The sequence below is a fragment of the Lacerta agilis genome, chromosome 15 (genome assembly GCF_009819535.1).
Source record: "Lacerta agilis isolate rLacAgi1 chromosome 15, rLacAgi1.pri, whole genome shotgun sequence".
NCBI classification, from domain to species: Eukaryota; Metazoa; Chordata; class Lepidosauria; order Squamata; family Lacertidae; genus Lacerta; species Lacerta agilis.
In genome coordinates this window covers 10,112,713-10,133,880 of record NC_046326.1, presented here as the reverse complement: position 1 = coordinate 10,133,880, position 21,168 = coordinate 10,112,713, and the positions used below count along the sequence as shown (strand labels likewise).

At 47.8% G+C, this 21,168-nt stretch overlaps 1 protein-coding gene across 2 annotated transcripts; it reads right to left on the bottom strand.

Annotated features, from left to right (window-relative positions):
• Window positions 1-1,588: 1,588 nt before the first annotated feature.
• CAPG (capping actin protein, gelsolin like) lies at window positions 1,589-19,440 on the bottom strand. 2 transcript variants are annotated; one of them, XM_033172219.1, is made up of 10 exons: window positions 19,320-19,440; window positions 15,478-15,511; window positions 13,947-14,119; window positions 13,118-13,272; window positions 10,914-11,081; window positions 9,536-9,685; window positions 7,495-7,587; window positions 6,744-6,876; window positions 6,347-6,435; window positions 1,589-1,762 (listed from the first exon to the last, which is right to left on the bottom strand). In XM_033172219.1, exons 2-10 carry the CDS (start codon window positions 15,498-15,500, stop codon window positions 1,697-1,699), a joined length of 1,050 nt encoding a protein of 349 aa, XP_033028110.1. In that variant the 5' UTR covers window positions 15,501-15,511; window positions 19,320-19,440; the 3' UTR covers window positions 1,589-1,696. The 2 variants fall into 2 exon arrangements, with proteins under 2 accessions (XP_033028110.1, XP_033028109.1); XM_033172218.1 differs by lacking the exon at window positions 19,320-19,440 and adding an exon at window positions 19,142-19,273.
• Window positions 19,441-21,168: the final 1,728 nt, after the last annotated feature.

Sequence of the window (21,168 nt, the reverse complement as noted above, 5' to 3'; positions counted from 1 at the left end):
GCTCTGTTGCCTGTCTGCAACATATCCGCTTTAAAACAACACATCAAAACAGACTTTTTGCAGTTTGGAAAGCGGTTGGGAAAGTCGTGTGGAAATATAATTAATGGGAAGACTTTTAAACGCCCCGTGAGCAAAACTGGGTGAATACAGGACAAATGCTTATTGACATATTAACGCCCCATAAACAAATCAGAACGAATACTCAATAAAGATTGGCTATAGAAGCTTTGTGAATGCAAACCAGGTTGTGTGGAGGAGCCCTTAGTGCTTGAAGATGACCATCCCTAGCTAGTCTTTCGTAGAATTTTTTTGTATGTCAAAAGGCAAAAAGGTGGCCTCCTTCTGTGATGATGCCTTTGCCCCCAAGCGCTTCACTGTGAGCCACTGGAACCAGGGACAGAATTTGTTGTTTTGGAAAGGAAACCATGAGTCACTTTTCACTCCGAGGAGCAGCTCATCGGCAGCCTCTTCCTGTGGTTGGGCCATTAGCGCAGCTGTGGAATGATTCAGAACCGCTTGCCGGGGCCTGCCGGGATGACTGACAAAGCGTCATTGTAGGCAGAATGCCACAGAGACTCTGTTGAAAAGAATGGGGCTGCCTAAGGCAAGGAGGGGTAAGGAGGGCCATTCAGCACCCGAGTCACTAGGCATTCCAGACTCTGTTGTAAATTGAGACTTTTATGAGCCGCTTTTAAGAGGACGTAAATCTGGTGTCCAATCCCCTCCACCCGAAACACACAGAGACCTGATCTCTGTAGATACCCCCCCCCCCAGCTTGCCCGTTGCTCACCTTTCTCGTATTGGATGGGCAATAGGGGCACCTAACCCAGGTTGTGCCTTGCCAGAGGTACAAAATGGGCACAAAGAGCCTTGGACATTTACCAGCAGTTATTAAAATTAATATCAAATCATGCCATTGTGGGTTTTTCTTTTTAAGTTATTGTTCATTTCAGTTCTGGAACAATCTAAGCCTGTTTTCATGGTATTTTATGAAAGAAATTTTTTTTTTACACTCCTGGAAAGCAGCAGGGTGTGGGGGTGGGGGAAACAACCTCAGGACATTAGTGTGAATTTCTGCTATTTTAGTATGCCTTTTTATCTAATATGCACAGTTGAGCAAAGCGATTTCCCCCAACACCATTCATTTTGTATGCCTTCCTCGTACACTTCCCCCGACTATATGCATTCTTGTGCACATTATTTGTCTGGACATCTGCGTTGCAAAATTCAGAGAAGGGCAAATTTTGGAGGCTTGCCATGTTTCAGTTCCTACATTGCTTCAGGAAGTGTGGGTTAGATAGATTCACCCTCAAATGCAAAGTGTAATAAAAAATTTCCCCCACCCCTAGCAGAGCCAGACCATTGCCCCATCTTGCCCAAAATTATTTACTCTGGCCAGCAGATGCTCTCCAGGGTCTTGGGCAAGTGGAGGTCTTTCACTTGTCCTTCAGCCTGAGATCCTTTTAAAGAAGAGATGCCAGGCACCGAACATGGGATGTTCTGCATGCAGAGCATATTCCCGGCCATGTGCCCCTTTTTCTGTGCCTGGAATGCTGCGAATGAGCAAAAACGTAACTTCAGTCCAAAGAAGAATGTTAGGCCACTGTGGCTCCGTTTTAATAAGGCATAATGGTCGATAACAGGGTAAGTAAGGCACATGCACGGAGTATCGCCAGCTCAGGATGTCGACTCGGTTTCACTTCCAGTTTACAAAAAATTGTTTGAAGAGAGGGCTTTCGCGGCCTTGGGGCAAGATTTCCACCTGGAAACAGGATAAAGGTGCGTGAGAAAAGGACACCCATGGCAGGTACCCATCTATTATGGGTCACCCACTCCTTCATCCCTGAACACTGGCCATACTGGCTGGGGCCAATGGGAGCTGGAATTCGGAACATCTGGAGGGTACCAAGTTGGATAGCCCTGGTGTAACGGTACACAAGCATTTGCTTTATTCCAACCCCTCCCCTCTTTTCCCTCCCTGGCAATGCCAAAGAAATGGGCAAAGCTGGTTCTAGGTTTGAGGGTCCCAGGGCAAGTTGCCCTCTGCTGGGCTCCCTCCTCTGGCCCTGGGCCCTGGCAGTGGACAGCTGCAATGCTCTAAAGCAGTGCCAACTTGTGGCATCTTGCCACTATTTGTATTTCCCGCAATGCCTCTTCTGTTGCCTCTAATATTATGAGAGAAAGCTCTTACAATACCCATTCTGTCTACATTATAGATGGTTTGCTCAGCCTCTATTATATCTACTGCTGACACCACGTTTTCCCAACCCGGTTCCTTCCAGAAGTTTTGGACCACCACGCTCATGGGCCCACATGATTTCCAGATAAGGCCGCATCACAGAATTGTATCAAAACATTGTGGCGTTAGGCATCTTTCCCCTCTTCGGTTTCAATAAGAGTCTCTCGCATGCCGTTTGCCCTTTTCACTGCCAGTGCACAGGGAGTTGATGTTTTCATTGGGCTAACCCAGCACAAACTCAAGATTTCATTTTCTGGTTAATCCTCACCGACTCAGCCAATATCACTGTATATGTGAAATGAGGGTGTTTTTCAAGCATCCTTTTCAAGCATGGCATCCATGGGCAGCTGCCAGGGTCCTGGCACGGTCCACAACTGATGCATGCTCTAGGATCACCACTTTAATAAAATAAAATAAAAAATCTGACCTGGCACTGTACCCATTGCCTGGCACTGTACCCATTGCCAAGACACGCTCCATCAGGCACCTCCTGCCCCTGAGCTGTTTCTATGCCAGCTGGTGATTATAAGAACTACTCTTCGAAAACTGGTGCCTGGGTTTGCTTTTTCTCCTCTTCCCTCCCTGTCCCCTTTCCTTTGTGTGTAATGGCTTAAGTTTAACTGCAGTACTCATTCTGGCCACCGTGGCTGCAGTTCTCACTCTGCCCACCGTGGCTGCGGTTTCCACTCAGGTCCCCCCAACATGCAAATGAAGGATTGAGAGTGGCGTTCACGGATTTGGTAGCTAGAGGGAGTTTGTTACTGTTGCGAGTTACTGAATACTATATAAGCCAGGCGGCTAAGCTGTTGTTCAGTCCAGGACTCAGAGCTGAAATAAAGAGTTGGTTATTTTAAGAGCTGTGTCTTCATCCATCTACCCACTCACTACTCAACACCTGGATTTGCTTTTTTCCTCTTCCCTCCCTGTCCCCTTTCCCTTGTGTGTCATGGTTTTTTTAGACTGTAAGCCTGTGGGCAGGAACTGTCTTGTTTTAATTGGCTGTATGTAAGCTGAACTGAGAGCCTTTTTGGCTTAAGAGTGGGGTACAAATGCTCTAAATAAATAAATGTTCACCAGTTGCCTAGAGCTGAGGAATCTGGCTGGGCAGGGGCGTAGGAAGGGGGGCTGCAGGGGCTGCGGTCTGCCCTGGGTGTCATCTTTGAGGGGGGCGACAAAATGGCACACCGCGGGGGGTGGCACTTACCTCGGGGCCTGGCCTGCAGTGTGCCCGAGCCATGCGTCTCTCCTGGTGGCTCGAGGCCCTGCACTGCCCGAAATGACAGCGTGGGGCCTGGACGGATCACTGGGGGCCACGGTGACCCCCATGGGCAGCTTGCCCCGCCTCTGCCGCACCGAGTGCTGGAGCAGCTAGCTATGCTCCTGTGGCTGAGCACTGTGTGAACCAGGCTCCCTTGCTAGATGGGCATTTGGTCAGTTCCATTAGGGCTGCTCTTAAGTTTTTAACAGCTTCACTGGTGATCAAGCACATTGCAACATTCCCAGGTCTCATTTGGTCATCCTAAGGCAGGGGTCTGCAACCTTTAAGACCAAAAGAGCCACTTGGACCCGTTTCCGAAGGGGAAAAAAAATCTGGGAGCCGCAAAACCACTGCGACATTTAAAACAAATATAACACTGCATTTTATTTTTAAAAATCCAATTTAAATAAAAAAAATCCGATTTAAATAAAAAAATCCTATTTAAATAAAAAAAATCCATTTTTTTTTTTTAAAAAAAAAATCATTCATTTTTATCCACCCTGGGGACCACTACCAGGTCACAGCCTGATCCAAGGTGGGTTGCAACAGCATACAAATATTTGATTTGTGTGTTTTTTAAAAAATGAGTCCTCAACTGCACACTTGTGTTAAATGTTTGTCCCATGTCTAATTGAAGACTGCTGGCTTTTACAATAATCTTAGTGTCTTTTACTCTTAATATTTCAGACCAGAGGCTATGTTCACCTCTTCCAACCTCCTCTCTTGCTAAATAAAGCACAGAATTGCACCAGAGAAGCCTGTGATGTTTGTGCTGACTTGCATACAGGTGGCTGTAGTAGTTCGTAGTGTTCAAACCTTTTTAGGGGAGTTCCCTGCCCCCTTAATGACAGTGGCGATAGATTTTGCACATGAACACAGATCCAAGTTAGGACTCCTCTCTTCCACGCCAACAGGTGCTTTGTCAAGGCTCCCCTAACACACACTCAGGAAAGAGGAAAAACTGCAAAACGTCCCGGCCTTGCTCCGGGGCGGAGAGAGACGCGCGCCCGCGAGAGCGCGGTCTGATGCTGCGAGCGGAACCAGGAGCGAAGGAGGCAGCGGCAGGGAAACAGGCACCGCTTCCTCGACCATTTTTAAAAAGAGGGCTTCCCCCCTCGCCCTCGCCTGCCACCTGCCGCCCCTGGCCCAGCCCACAGCTGCCTACCTCGTCGTCGCCTCAACGCAGCAGCCAGCAGCCTTCCGAGAGGAACCGCGGCCAGCCCGCCCCCGCGGTCCCACGACCCAGCCAAGGAGTCCTGGCCTCCAGTGCCCGTGCGGGCACGCGTCCAAAGGCCCCCTTCCTGCCCCCATCCTGTCCCGCCTCCCAGGTGCCTCTGGATGCCGCGGGGTCCCACATAGCTGCCGACCCCGGAGCTCCCCTGTCTGCCCCAAGGCCGCCTCCCACGCTAGGAAGACTCCCGGAGCTGGGCAGGGTTGGTCCCGCCAGGCAGGCTTGGGGGGGCGGCCTCTCCCATGGACGCCTGCTTCGGAGGCGGGGTCTTCAAAGTTCCCCCTCCCGCTCGCCCAGCTCCATCTCTTCCCGAAGGAGTGCACGCCAGAGCCCTCAGCTGAGCTGCGCCACCTCTACTGCGTCTCCACCGCCTCCGAGCCCCGCTGCCCCGCTGTTCAAGGCCATGTGATCCTGGGTACGCCCCTGAGTGCGCACCGAAGGAGTCCCCGCCAGAGCCCTCAGCTGAGCTGCGCCACCTCTACTGCGTCTCCACCGCCTCCGAGCCCCGCTGCCCCGCTGTTCAAGGCCATGTGATCCTGGGTACGCCCCTGAGCAGCGCCCTCAGCCTCCGGAGGACGGGCCGCCGGCCAGCTGGAGGGCGGTCGCTTCCGCTGGCCAGCTGGAGAAGTGGGCGCGCTTATCTGCCCCGGAGCCCCAGAGCCGCGGCAGCCGTGTAAAAGAGCCGCATGCGGCTCCGGAGCCACAGGTTGCTGACCCCCGTCCTAAGGAGATGCACACATTAAGGGCTCAAAGTGCAGCTAATTTCTTTTACCCCACTGCATTTTAAGTTGTATTTGCACGCTGCTGCACACACCAGAGGGGGGGGGGTCTTCACCTGAAGCACATTGCATGTTTGGTTTCCCCACACCTGCAACCCCTCCCAGCTCCTATTCACAAAGATGTCGCCTGCGCACGTGAAAAAGCTGTCTCAAATGTGCACACCTCAAGCTTAATGATGGCTTTCGTTTTCAAATCAGATGGAAGGTGGTTTGAGGGAAAATGCATCCAACAGCAGCATTCCTCAATAAACTACAGGATAGATGTGGGTTGTGGCTAATGTCATGTGTGCATGGCTTCAAATGCCCGTGGTGGGAGTGCACTGGAATCAGAGTAAATGGCAATGAAATTGCCATTCATTGCCTAAGTTTGGGGATATTTCCAGTGCCAGGTTTACATATAAGCTAAACAAGCTATAACTTAGGGCCCCACTCTCTTGGGGCCCCCCAAAAAAATTAAAGAAAAAAAAACCCTGGATGTACATTTCCAAAATAGAAGAGAAAAAACCAATAAAATAAAACCTACATACAGCAACAGTGTTTTGTGTTGTGTAGGCTCCTATTATGTAAGTAATGGGACCTGCCTGCTAGCCTGCTCCCTAAAATATCATTGGTTTGCTCATTTCTATGTATAGGGTGCCTACATTCTGCATATAGCATATATTCAACACAAACAACAACGACAATTTGTTGTTGACAAAGGACAGCTGGACATATAAAGGGCCCCATTACCTTCAGTATTTTAGGGCCTCATCAAACCTGAATCTGGCCCTGGATATTTCCTTCATTTAGTAGAGCCTTCTGGAAACTTTGATAAGGCTGCCCAGCCCCTGCTTGCTTACCTGTGTGTTCAGGGGATACTTCATCTGAGTGATGAAGTCCTCAGCTACCTTCAGGGCTGCCTGTTGTTCCTGCTCATTTGCTCGGAGCCCTGCTCAAGGAAAGATGGAAAAGGACAGGTCAGAAGAGCTGAGAGAGAGCATGTCTAATGCTGAGCAAGCAGAGAAGAGCTGGTGTTTACTGGGAAGGATGTGGGGGGGGGGAAACTAATATTATTAGGAAGGAAGAAAACCTCCTAAATGTGAACCATCTGTCACTAAACCATCATGGCTTCCTCCAAAGACTTCTAGGAACTGTGGTTAAGAGTGTTGAGAATTGTTAAGAGATCCCTTTCCGACTCACAGAGTCCCAACACCAAGTGTTGAGGCTGTTCTCATAGCAGTGCGTTGCGTGTCTCACCTTTCCAAACGTAGATTTTCCCACATAGCCCGTTGTCCAGGATGAAACAATCATCAGTAATGAGCTGGTCCTGGCGGAATGGACTGGACTCCGAGACCTTTGTCAGGCTCATTTTCCCCGTCATGTCCGATACCTGGGAGATGAGAAGAAAAGAGGAGCAAGTGCCTTCGTTGACATGAGACCATCCATGTGCGGCAGGACTACTTTGTTTATTACTGGATCCACCAAACAGAGCCAAGTGCCAAATGGCAGCTGGAGTGGTGGTGGAGCTGGATACAAAATGGCAGCTGGGGTGGTGGTGGGTCTAGATACAAAATGGCAGCTGGGGTGGTGGTGGAGCTGGATACAAAATGGCAGCTGGGGTGGTGGTGAAGCTGGATACAAAATGGCAGCTGGGAAATAATGGGAGAGCCTGAGCAACAGCTGACTGACACGTTGTCATTATAAAGCATTCCAGACCCTCCATCTCCCAGAACCTGGTGAGCCTTAAAAGTAGGAGAGCAAAGAGCTCAAAGACAGAGGGCAGGTAGCAGCACACGTAGAGGAAAGGATGAGAATGACAAATGAGGAAGTGGGAGAGATGGGGGTGGAGATTCACTCGGGACAACAACATTATCCAAGAGGCTGTGTTTTATAGCCTCTCTCTGTAAAGGTTTGAAATAAAAAAGGACAGTAAGAAACTTTCCCTTGTCTTTATACTTTTCTGGGCAACTAGCCAGGAGCTGCTGACAGCAGCCCAACAGGTTGTTACCTTATAAAGTACAGCGGCAACTGCATTTTTCCGATCAGCCATGACATCTTCCTCTGGACTGCCCTCTTTCAGAGCTGGTTTAGGACCCAGGACCTAGAAAAAGACAGCGGCAGGTCATGCTGACACCCAGCTTCCAGATGTTTCATTTCTGGGCTCAGAACTCCACCTCTGTGCATTGCTTGACAATGACAAAGGATGAGTTGCAGTGGCAGAGAGAAGGTCTTCTGTTCAATCCCTAGCAGGAGAGAAGGAGGGGTGGGATCCTGGAGACAGTACTAAACTAGATGGACCAGTGGGCTGATCTAGCATAAGGCAGCTTCCTAAAGTTGGGGAGAACATTGTTTGCACACAGAAGGTTCGGGTCCAATCCAGAGCATCTCTAGTGTTGTTGTTTGTAAAGGATCCAACTCCCATCAGCCCCAACAAAGCATTGCCAATGAGTAGGAATGATGAGAGTTGTAAACCAACAATATCTGGAGGGCCGCCAGCTCCCCACCCCTGAAATAGCAGATACAGTAATTAGAAAGGCCCTGCTCTGCTTCAGACCTTGGAAAGATGTTACCAGTCAGAGTAGACAATACTGAGCTGCATGGACAAACAATCCTATCTCCTATGTCCTGTAATAAGAAAAAAATCTGCCCTTATTCCCTTATGGGGTACACAAGAGCCCTTGCAAAGTCCCTTGCAGGTTCTCCATTGGTAGGAGTAATGTTATAAAAAAATAGGTTCGGCCCCAGATGGGAGTCCGCGAACCCAGAGAGAGAGCCTTAGCAGGGCTCCCTCCCTGTCAGATGCACAATGCAAAAAACAGACGATACTGAATCTCCCAAAGCAAGGATTGTTTATTAGAAACTGCTGCAGCAGGGTGTTTTGCAAGCAAAAGACCTCAAACAATGGCGCGCAAGCTCCTATATAGACTTTTGAAATTGCCCCCCTCCAGCTCAAGACCACCCCTCCATACATCATACATACATCACAAATTGGGAGGGTCCGTTAGCAGTGATTTGAGCATCCTGGACCCTGCCCCCATGTCTCCTCTTGCCCTCCACCAAAAACCCATCAAGTGAAACAAAAGATATTTACATTTCCCTATTTCCCAGCCAAGTTAATCACACCCTTTTGTCTGGCACTCAGGTATCAGGATGCCAGAGATTATCACTCAGGCAGAGGGCTGCTGAGTAGCTGGAGGGGCAACCCCCCCCTTTCGTTCCTGAGACAAAGAAATGCTTGGTCAGTTGGGAGTCAAAAATGGAGTGAGGCCTGTCTTTTGGTACATTAATAACAATTATTATATATAAATAAAATACCTTAAAATTCTTACAACAGTAAAAAACAGAGGGCCAACCAGAGAAGATTGAGAAGCAAAGTAGCTAGTAAGCTTGATCTTTATTGAAGCTGTTGCAACAACGGTGTTTCTCAGGGGAAAAGACCCTATTCCTATTTGGAGCCAGAGGGTCCCCAGGCAGAGGCCGTCCTCTTTTCCCTGGGGTGGGGGTGGGGTTAGATGGAGGCTGCTGGACAGGAGCCTCCCAGGATAAAGAACAGGATTCTCATTCTGTCTTTCTACACGGTTATATTGTTTGCAACTCAAGGAAAAAGCACATTTTGGAACATTTCTGTCCTTTTGCAGGCTCCTGCTGAATACCTCTGAACCATGCCCCCCTCCCCCTTTAACCTTTCTGTTTTGGTGTATAGAAATATTTGACTTGTATGGTTTTTTTTCACCAGGTCTTAGCTGCTATGTTAATTTAAAAGTCGTGTTTGGTGTTTATTGTCTGAATAAAGTTGTCCCATTTTTGTAAAAAAAAAAAAAAAAAAAAAAGTAGGATAGTTTCTTATTTCCATGACGTCTGATGGGAGAGCGTTTCACAGGGCAGGCCCATATCTCAGACCCTCCTTTGGCAGTGGCTTTTATATCCCACCAAATTAAGACAGGTCCCACCTCCAGCTTGATGCCGAGAACTTGATTAATGCCCATCTGCTTCCTAGACACCAACCCACAGCTTCCCCAAAACGTTTTCCTCTCTTGCAAGGAACTTACCGCTATCATCTCAGCCGGCTCTTCGCCATCTGCAATTATCTCCACTTTGGCTTTCCCCTTCCTCTCGCTATCCCGAATTGCCGTTGCTAAATCCCTGGCTTTGTTGCGCTCTAAGATGTTGGATTTGCCGCCACACCAAGTGAAGATGTTCTGGAAGGAGAGGCCAAGAGGAGAAACCTCAATCCATTTGTGGCCAGAATACCATGCCTCATGCAGCTCATCCATGTGCTTCCCACACCCACCCCACATCCAGAACACCCACCGTGATCCTACACAAAGGAGCACATTTCTTTCCACCCAATGTACGTGGTTGTGCACTCTCCCAACTAGGGATGTTTGAGAATTCTGTCGGGAATGGAATCAGGAGCGGGGCTTGCTGCAATTCTCATTTTTGTCAGGGGTCAGTAATGAAAACGACCCAGGAGAGTACGAGCATTTGCTATCGTTTTCTTAGTTTGTAAACATCATATAAATAATTACATTGTTTTCTGCTTTGTCTTTGATGCTTCCCTTCCACTGAAATTTATTATGCCATTAAGTGCGTCAGTTTCAGATATACCAAATAGCAAGACAAACTATGTAGGTCTTAGGGGAAGCTGAATTGCAGTGGAAAGAGGGCTGATGGTAATGAACACAAAACTGGGATGCAAAGAGCTGCCTCCTTCCATCCCTATTCACAGGGCATTAGCAGACCATGCTGGCCCATCTTCCAAACATGTATGTTCCCTCTCTCATCCCCACAGCACCATCAACATTGTCCATGATGGAGGCAGTAATGGTTCTGAATACCAATTGCTGGAAACTGCAGGAGGAGAGATTGTTCTTACACTCCGGTCCACGGGCATCTGGTTGGCCACTGTGAGAACAGGATGCCGGACTAGATGGCCCATTGGCCTGATCCAGCAGGCTCCTCTTATGCTCTTAACATTATTTAATTTATGTGCCACTGAAACGCCAAAATAGCAGTTTGCGTGTGAAAAACAATTGGAGCAAACATTAAAAGATAAGCAACCGTAATTAAAACACACACACACACACACAAAATGTTGAAACATAAACGTTTGTAATTAAAATACAGTGGCACCTTGGGTTATGAACCGTCCTACTTACGAACGCTTCGATTAAGAACTCCGCAAACCTGGAAGTAGGTGCTCCGGGTTGCGAACTTTGCTTCCTGGGCCGCAGGAGGCCTATGTAGGGAATGCGTGCCTCGGGTTAAGAACGCTTCAGGTTAAGAATGACTTCCGGAACGAATTAACCCGAGGTACCACTGTATGCAAAAAACCCCACCAAAACCACACATTAAAAACAACACAGCAATTATAAATAGGATACACAGGTCAAGAGAGGTTTCCCCTCCTCCTCTTTTCAGGCTCACCTCTCCTAGATCCAGGATAAAGCAGTCGCCGGTGTTAAAACTAGCCCAGCTCAATTCTTTTTCAGTGGCCCGGATATTCTTTTTCCCCTTCACCTGGTAGAGTTTGCGAATAGGACTGGGTTGCTGGCTGGCCTGGGTTCTGTTAAAGGCAGATTCCACACCTCCTTCCTGTGGAACACAGACAAAAGAGGTTGAGCTCTACAAGGAAGCAGGAGGATGCTGGAGTTTGGGGTGGTGAAGGGGGTAGGCTCCTTGGGATAAGCTGCTTGTTTGTTTATTGCGAGAGGCAGTGACTGGCCCGAGGTCACCCAGGGAGCTTCATGGACAAGCAGGGATCCAAACCCTGGTCTCCAAGGTCCAACACTCTAACCACTAAACCATGGTATTTTATATCTTTTGAATTCCAAATTATCTAATGCCACATTCTAGATAGACTTAAAGAGGCAATTTCTGAGTCGTTTACAGGTGGCGCTGCTGTTACACTATTCCATATGCCCTGAATTTGGCAGATTTGGCTAGAATAAGGGTACTGCTTTCCACAGTTTCGTACGTTGCGATTTTTGTGATATTACTAGACCACAGAAGAAGACCAGTTCCTGGTCAAAATGCATCAGTTGTTTGTCATTTCATCTAGAGAAGTGTTTCCCAACGTTGGGTCTTCTGCTGTTTTTGGACTACAACTCCCATCATCCCTAGCTAGCAAGACCGGTAGTCAGAGATGACAGGAATTGTAGTCTGAAAACAGCTGGAGACCCAAGGTTGGGAAACACTGCTCTAGAACAACCTTTGCCCCCCCCCCGGACCCCTCCAGGTGTTTGGACTACAACTCCTGTCAGCCCCAGCCAGTGTAGGGAGTTGTAGTCAAAACATCTGGATGGTACCAGGGTGGCGAAAGGCTGCTGTAGAGACACAAGGAGCTGCTTGCTTTGAAGGTTTGCGACTGTAGGCTTTGTCATATGAGTTTGTGCGGTGTTTGTGAAATTCGTTATTTACTTATTTTGATTTTGCCCACCCAGTGCTTCCCCCCCCCCGGGGTACTCAAGACAGTACTGACACATTTTTCCCCCTAGAAGAAAAGCACTTTGCACACCCCAACTTTTCTGTTTCTCTTGAGCAGGGGTCAGCAAACTTTTTCAGCAGGGGGCTTGTCCACCGTCCCTCAGACCTTGTGGGGGTACGGACTATATTTTGAAGAAAAAAAATTAATGAAGAAATTCCTATTCCCCACAAATAACCCAGAGATGCATTTTAAATAAAAGGACACATTCTACTCATGTAAAAACACCAGGCAGGCCCCACAAATAACCCAGAGATGCATATACAATAATAAAGTGCAAGTGTCTCTGCGTCCAGTCCCTGTGTCCGTGGGATTGCGCTACTGTGCATGTGCTCCGCGGGCAGCTGTTGGGACTTGGAGCGCAGAGACTTCGGGCGCCGCGTGCCGCTCAGCGACCCCGAGAGCAACTACGGCGCCTACCAGGTGGGAGCAAGGGAGCGCAGGGGCCCCGGGATCTCCGAGAGATTGAGCAGAAACCCCCAGGCGGTTCTTTCCTGGGGGCGGCCCAGCCACAAAGCATGGCGGGCGAGGCAGAGAGGGAGCCAGTGGGCGGAACAGAAAGGCCGCACGGTGAGGGAGCTGGGGGGACCCATGGTGGGAGCAAGCGCGGCTGGGCGGAAGACTGGAAGGTAGCTGAGGGAGCACGGGTGGAAGCAAAGCGGCGGAGGAGAGAGAGCGATGGAGGAAACGCCGGAAGGAATGTTCTAGTGCCCGTTAATTTAACGGGTTTAATGTCTACTAGTTATAAATAAAAGGACACATTCTACTCATGTAAAAACACGCTGCTTCGCGGGCCGGATTGTGAAGGCGATTGGGCCAAATCCGGCCCCTGGGCCTTAGGTTGCCTACCCCTGCTCTTGAGCATCTTTATGGCCTCCGTGCCCTCCAAAGATGTCAAGTTGGCAGGTGTGGGTTTCTTGCCCTCCTCATATCATCCTCACAACATCCCTAGGAGGTAGGTTAGACTGAATTATGGCTTCTCATATGCATATTTATCCGGCCTGGGCAGATAAATGTGGAACGAATGAGCATGTGATTTGTTGCCTAAGCTTTCTTTCATAAGGTGACTGTGCTCACGATTGGCAGCGGTTCTCCCAGGTGATCGAAGCAGCAACTTGAAAAACTGGTTAGGTCGGGCCTGTCTTACCTGGTATTTGATGCCGTGGGGGAAGTACTCCATGAAAATGTCGGACTCATTGCCCTGCACCTCCCGGTACTGGATAGGCTTTTCTTTCAGGAAGAAGTTGAGGTTGGTGGAGAGCAGAGCACAGGCTCCCTGCTCATCTCGGGAGGAGTTCTGGCCTGGGTGACAGGGAGAGAGCAGTTATTTGATAGGAATCGTTCCAGCTCCACTTCTGATGGATATTCCAGGATAATTATCGTGTATACCACTCTCTCAAATAGCAAACTTGGGTGTTGAGCACTGACAGAAACGAGACCAAAATAGGGCCACTGGAAAACAAGAGGGTAGCATGAGCATGCTCAGATAAACTTTCAGGACTGCAGAAGTTGAAAAGGAGCATTTGAAAAACCCCAAGGGGGAGGCCACAGCTCATTGAGAACTAAGAAGGACTTGGGGTGCACACAGGGGGAGGAGGAAAAAGTCTTGTTACACAAGCATAAATCCTTATGCCGACAGGACATGTTAGTTGGATACTGCCTAACAACAAGAACAACAACATGGAAGAGAGATTTCCCTAAACTCCAGTAGGCACGACCTGTGTCACACATGTCATGGTGTCTTAAGATCTAGTGTTGAAAAAAAAAGGCTCAGCAACTTTTTGGGTGATCTTGAAATATGGCAACCCTATATGATCACTTTTTTCATATCCTGATGTGTGTCTGTCACTTCCTCATATTTTAATATTTGGCTCAGGAGAAAGTGCGGATGGAGGCTGCTTTCCTACTGAATCAACCCACAGATGGGTTCTGCATATGGATAATTCATCTCAACTCTGCCAAGCCTTGCTGCTTACCAATCCAGATGTGCACACTGGACTGCTCATCAGGCCCATTGTGAAGAACCAGGTAAGAATCCCCGGAATAGAAGATGCCTTTCATCTCTTCTGGTACCGACACAGGCTTCATCTTCTCCACTCGCCAGATGTGGAGGCCTGGCTCCTTTACCGAAGCATCGAAGGGCGAGCCACTGACATGCAAAAAAGGAAGAAAGCAATGAATTGGATAGGATGAGACCAAAGGAAAAGGCAGTAAGATGCAAGTGGAGAAGGAGGAGCAAAAAGAAAGAGAGACAAGATGAAAAGGGATGGATCAGCATTGGGGAACCTGTGCTCTAGATGTTGTTGGACTATAACTATCCATCATTCTTAATCATCGACCATAGTAGCTGGGACAGATGATGTTGGAAGTACAACAGCAGGGATTATTCAGTTTGTCGCTTAAGGGTTAATTCTGTTGACAGTCAACCGACCAGGGGGTGGTGGAGGAAATGCTGCCTTGCAACCAGTCAGAATGTCATGATCCTTGCTGAGGTCATTTGTGCTCTGTGTAGTTCTGAGGGAGTATGTGCTGAGGAATGTCTAGCCCTACTCTGAACAAGGCCTGTAAATAAGGCAAGAAATCTCTGTTTATTTCTTCCCATATTATTTATTGCTTTTTTGCTGTTTACCCAATAAAGTATGATCAGTTTCTTTTCTCTCTGGACTCCGCCTGCATTATTCAAGTAACTCTGATACCAGATGAGAGCTGGAGACACATTTTTTAAAAAAGTTTCAGGAAAACCTCCTAATGGGAAATCACATTGGAGAAAGACAGAACTCAACAGCGCCATCTGGTGTCACAGTGTTAGAATGCATTTAAAACGCCTTTTCTTTACTAATGTAGCTGAATCGCATGTCTGGAGAAGCACCATTTCTCTGCCCTTGAGATACAAGGTGAATCCAGGTGAGGAGAGAGGATGAGGGAGGAAAGAGGGAGACCAGACTGTTTACATGATGCATGTTGGGATCTACTTTGTTGTTTGTTTAATTAGCATCTCAAGGTCCATGAGCTGGAGTCAGATGCAAAATGGTAGCACAGTGGTAGAGCCAATTACCTTCTGAACCTCAAACTGGGGAACCTTCCACTGAGTAACAAACTATGGGTGCTTCCTGATGACCTGTTTATTGAAATTTCATCCAAATTTGTCTGCAGGGAGATTTGAAGACATCAACCATTCAATTAGGATTTCTTCTTATTTGTTTGCAGGGAGATTTGATGACATTGTGTCAAAACAAGACTTGTTCCATTTCGGGGGAGTGGGTTTGTTGCACAAAACCTCCCAACCAATTATAATTGTGCGACTTAAATTTACCGGGTTTGTGATTACATCCCACCCAAAAACAGCAACAGTCTGGGAGTGCCCTACATAGCAAACAAGCTTAATAATAATAATAATAATAATAATAATAATAATAATAATAATAATAATTTTTAAGGTGTTTAAACAGTTTCAGGGAGCCTGTCTGGAAAATGCTATTGGATGGGCAGTGAAAAAAAGTTCATTACCTTTTGGGGATTGCTGTGTACATGGTTCTGGGATCTGCAGAGAAAGAAAAATCTCAGGGTTATCATGCTTGGAACAGAGCAGTCCACCCACAGATTGCTACCACCCTGAATGAGACAGAGGGGACATAGCTCACTGAGAAATGCATGCTTGGCAAGGAGAATATTGAAGGTTGACTGTTGAATCAGTGGTGCGGTTAAGCAATTTTTGATTTTGGACCATATATCTCTTTGGGTGTTTGAGGGCACTTGAGATGACAATGTGTATCAAATATCAGAGAAAAAAACCCCACACCCTTCCCTACATTCCCTCCTGCATGTTAAGATCAGCAGAGGGCACCTTCTCATAGTTCATCTGCCCTTGAAAGCTCAGGGATAGCTGACCTAGGACAGGGGCTTCCTTGTGGCAATCCCTTAGCTGTGGAATTCCCTACCTACAGAGTTGTGTCACTATACAGCCTTTGTCAATTTCTGGAGATACAGCTCTCTTACTGGCCTTTGACACCTAATATATATGTGTGAGTATAAACTGATTGCAAATTGCTTCAACTGATATTACACACACACACACACACACACACACACACCGTATATAATTTCTATTTATTACAATATTGTAGCTTTATATTATTGTAACTGGGACCTAATAGTGAAGACCTGGTAAGAAATCCAATTGATGCTGATGATACAACTGGAACATCCCAAGTTCCCCATCCTTGGTCTAGTCTCTTTCTTGGTCTTTCTTCCTCCATTATGTAAAATATTCTGTGCAGCATGGAATACTTGACTGCTAACATTGCTGGCAAATAAACCTATGGAAAGTAGTGAGGTCCACTGGCTCAGAGGGATTTCGGATGGGGATTAGACAACTTCCCAGAGTATTGGTTTACTTCAATTAATTAATTCATCATTCATTCATGAATCGCTTCCCATGAAACATCCCAAAGGGACTCAACAATAAAAAACCCAATCAACAATAAAAACATATATATAAATACAGTTCCTAGCCCGATGAAGAAAAAAGGTGGGATAATAAATCTCCACTGGTTGCAAATGGTAGGTCCAAAAGGCACTAAAAAGGAACAAATATGGCCCTATCTGAGATAAGAAGGCTGATCGCCGAAGAATTGATGCTTTTGAATTATGGTGCTGGAGGAGACTCTTGAGAGTCCCATGGACTGCAAGAAGATCAAACCTATCCATTCTCAAAGAAATCAGCCCTGAGTGCTCACTAGAAGGACAGATCCTGAAGTTGAGGCTCCAGTACTTTGGCCACCTCATGAGAAGAGAAGACTCCCTAGAAAAGACCCTGATGTTGGGAAAGATGGAGGGCACAAGGAGAAGGGGACGACAGAGGATGAGATGGTTGGACAGTGTTCTCGAAGCTACTAACATGAGTTTGGCCAAACTGCGGGAGGCAGTGAAGGATAGGCGTGCCTGGCGTGCTCTGGTCCATGAAGTCACGAAGAGTCGGACACGACTGAACGACTGAACAACAACAACATCTGAGATAAAATGAGAGGGAGTTCTGAAGGGTGGGTTTCATCTCACTAAAAGGTCCCATAACTATATCATACAGAACAGGCTTCCTGGTGCGATGGTATTTGAGGTGGCCTTCTCTCCTGTAGAGCACAGTGATCAGTTGGGTACATAGGGGGTGGCATTTTAGGGATCCTCCTCCTGAGGTGTATAAGGCTTTTAGCACCTTGAACTTAGCCCAGCAAGAAATTGGCCGCCAGTGTGCTTTCAGCAGTGCTGCAATATTCTGCCCCAATGATCAGTCAGAACATGCAATTTTGCACTAGGTGCAGCTTCTGGGTCAACCTAAGGGGCAGCCCCACATAGGGTGCACTGCGGTAGTCCAGCCTGGAGGTTACTAGCACACGGATGACAGTGGCCAGGTTTGTTTGTGATCATTGGCTACAATGGCTAAATGTCAAGGTCAAGGGGAGCATTTTTGCACTCCATTGCGTGGGGGTGGGGATGATCTTCATGCTACCCTTAGAATTTCCTTGAACCATTTGACTGGTTGCCGTGGGAGGCAAGAGGCCGGGCCAAAAAGACCTCCATCTAATTCAGCAGGGCTCATCTTCCTAAGTCCTTGTTTAAATACTGCCTTTCAGCTTGCTGAAGCAATTCATTTGCAAAGTTAGCAGCCAGCTGTGGCTGATCATGTCCCAGGGCCATGGAAATGACTCAAGCAGCCAGCCTTGGGTTTTGTAATGCGCTTTAAGCTCAGAAAAGTATGCTCAAGTCACATGCCACCCATTGCCACATTGATAGCTTCTGATGTGTGTGTGGGGGGGGATGCCAATCTGTTGCAATGGGGAAGGGCAGTTGGGCCAGTTTATGCTAACTTCCCCATTTATTTATTTAAAAGCAAGAAAGCTCTCAGCTGGAACAGATGCCTAGATCAGGGGCAGATCTCATGCTCTGTGCGTTGTATTTAGGCAAAGATCCTCTTCACACCTAATAGGGGAAGGGTCACTGGAGGCTGGCACATTAAGTCAAAACTCTTTCTCTTCATCTCTTGTTGTTGTTCAGTCGTTCAGTCGTGTCCGACTCTTCGTGACCCCATGGACCAGAGCACGCCAGGCACCCCTATCCTCCACTGCCTCCCGCAGTTTGGCCAAACTCATTCTAGTCGCTTCGAGAACACTGTCCAACCATCTCATCCTCTGTCGTCCCCTTCTCCTTATGCCCTCCATCTTTCCCAACATCAGGGTCTTTTCCAGGGAGTCTTTTCTTCTCATGAGGTGGCCAAAGTACTGGAGCCTCAGCTTCAGGATCTGACCTTCCAGTGAGCACTCAGGGCCGATTTCCTTGAGAATGGATAGGTTTGATCTTCTTGCAGTCCATGGGACTCTCAAGAGTCTCCTCCAGCACCATAATCCTTCATCTCCTACCTGATGCTTTTAATACAGTGGCGAAAGGCCTACAGGAATAGTAACAAAGTAAACTGGTCCCATCTGACCCCATCTGCACTGAGCTAAGGAGCTCCTCTTGTTCTAAGCTACTGCTTGGAAATGGGGATAAACCGCAAAATTTTGTTGCAGGTCCCCACTTGTTTCCATCTGTTCTAATGAATCAGTCAGGCACAAAAATGGAAATACAGGTGGAGGTTATGCTAGTACTTGAATTACCAAGGGTAGAAAAATGACAGGGGCAGGCAGCCCCCCCCCTTTTGTGATGGTCCCAATAGCTACTGTTTTTAGAAAGTTTAAAGGAGGGAGGAATGATTGACTACAACTGGAAGGAGTTGCAGGGTGGCTTGTGAATTAAATTGCCCCACCCTACACACACACACACACACACACACACACACTTTTCCCCTCAGAATATTGACTGGGGATTTGCTGAAGGAAGGAGACGTTGCACGCACCAAACATTTAAAGTGCACCCCCTGCAATGAATCCTGGGAACTGTAGTTTACTCCTCCCAGAGGTACAATTCCAAGAATGCTTGACAAGCTACCGTTCCCAGGATTCTTGGGGAGGGATGTGTGAGGTGTTGAAAGACTTGTGCAAATTCAGCCGGGCTGTTTGCAAATATCTTTGCCTGCAAGCCTAATCTTTTCCACAGCCACCACGGCACAAGCAGCCTTTCAGCCCTAGCTTAAGCTTTAAACATCTGCAAGGCACAGGAGAAGAGGTTTGCATCCACTCACCAAGACGGGTCCACTCCCCGGCAGCCTCTGCTAAAGCAAAACTTTTCAGAAGAAGGGATGTAGTATTAGATTTCCTGGGCGGGGACTTTCCTGCCTATTGAAGCTTTTCATTGCTTCACTTCTTTCGTGGCTGCAGGGGGAAGGAAAAAAAATGTGGGCAAGGAGAAGAGTGACTCACTTCACTTCTGATCTGCCATCATTCTGCTCTTCCTGTCCTGCGTCCTGCGGGCTTCGCTTGCTTTGCTGATGCCCTTTGACCCTGCCAGCATCACTTTGCCATAGGGTAGCTGCGGACAGTGGTCAAGGTCGCCTCGAACAATGTCCAGCCGCAAAGCCTTGTCGTTTGCTCGAGCGGAGACTGGGGCTCGCCTCTTTATGCATGCCACCAAAGTGGAACAGTTACAAACATCCTGCAATTTTTATGCCAGGAAACGAGAGACTTCTCCCTCGCAAAGCCAAGAGTGGAAACCCAATCGGCTCGCGTTTCAGGTCTCCTCTTTAAGCGTCATCACATTCCAGGGTTGTTGTTTTTTTGCACACCTATATTCAGAGCCTCACCTCACCGTAGATAACATGAAAATATTTACAGAGAGCCTGTGGGGGGGAGCATATTTTGTTGAAAATATTATTGAAAAACATTGAAAGTACTCAATAATCTGAGGTTCTGTGTCCCCCCAGCAGAAACCTGCTCCCCACAATGTCCTATTTATTTCTACCTGTGATTTTCCAGGAAAAGCTCAACAACTTTGGCTGCCCCCCCCCCAAATCCCGTCTATGTCCATGAGAGAGCCTGGCCAAAGACACCACCAGGACTCATTCATCGCCTCAGGAAAGTTGACTTATGTTTCAATAGTTCCTGCTCACACAATAAACTAGAGGTCCAGTAACAAGAACTGAGCCCACAGAAGGTATTGACTTACGTGTTTTGTTGTATCTCTTATTTTCTGGGCTCAACACCACATCACCATTTGCTGCCCAGGACTGGTTCAAACTATTTTGCTGCCCGAAGCAAAAATAATGGCTTGTATCCAACCCATTTTATACTCCAGGTTGACCTATTAAAATTGACAGACACAACTAACTTAGGCCTATTAGTTTCAGTGGATTTGCTCTGGGTAGGTGTTAGTTGGATACAACTCTGTAATTTTACTCTCCTTCATCTTGTTTGTGGGTGTCAGGCTCGGGGTTTGGGGCACTGACCAGGAGCCTTAGAAGCTGCCAAGGTCACCTCCCTGGTCTGACCACCTCCCTGGGCCCCCAGAAGAAGCGGCATAGGGAGCCCTGCCAGCAGCTGGGGTGGGGGGGTCGGCAGACACACTGCGCCATGGGGACGGGGCACGCATGGGAGTGGGGTGCACACCAGAGCGACTTAGCATTCCTTACCTCAACTGGCGCAGCTACGTTGAAGGGCAGCTGTCGCCTTTGTGGGCATGGTGAGGGTTGCATCTGCAGCACAGCAGAGAGATTGGGTCAATCTCAAACTTGGGTCTCCAGCTGTTTTTGGACTACAACTCCCATCATCTATAGATAGCAGGACCAGTGGTCAGGGATGATGGAGACTCACGTTTGAGAAACACTTCACTGGGCCAATTGTCTGAAAGTTCTCCTTTGTCTGAAAGTTCTCCTGGTGGTGCTTGAGGAAGTAGCAAGGGACAGCCCAGATCCTGCTGCCTAGAGTCCTTTTGTCCCTGTGATTTATGACACCAACCCACAAATTTCTATGGCTTTCGGTTGCCGCTGATAGAAAAATGACTGCTTATGTGTTTCTCAGCACCATGAAGGTCCAGATGCTCTTGGATGCTGGAGCCAGGTACCCTTCTGCAGAAATGGTAGTGGGTCTTTGAAAGGGAGAGAAACTAAAATTAACAGATTTGTCCTTCCCTATGTTAAACTAAGAGGGGAAAGTTTGTAAGGCAGAAAACAGGTTCCTGGACTTGCATGTGGATCGGAATGAACTTAACAATTAAACTGTTCCTGCTCTGAATTTTGCAATGCACATTCAGTTCAAAAATACAAAAATATGTGTT

Coding starts and splice junctions, on each gene's coding strand:
- CAPG (XM_033172219.1), bottom strand. CDS start 15,500: ATGTACACAGCAATCCCCAAAAG. Junction 14,120..15,477: donor TACACAGCAATCCCCAAAAG/GTAATGAACTTT, acceptor TTTGCATGTCAG/TGGCTCGCCCTTCGATGCTT. Junction 13,273..13,946: donor CAGTGTGCACATCTGGATTG/GTAAGCAGCAAG, acceptor CCTGTCACCCAG/GCCAGAACTCCTCCCGAGAT.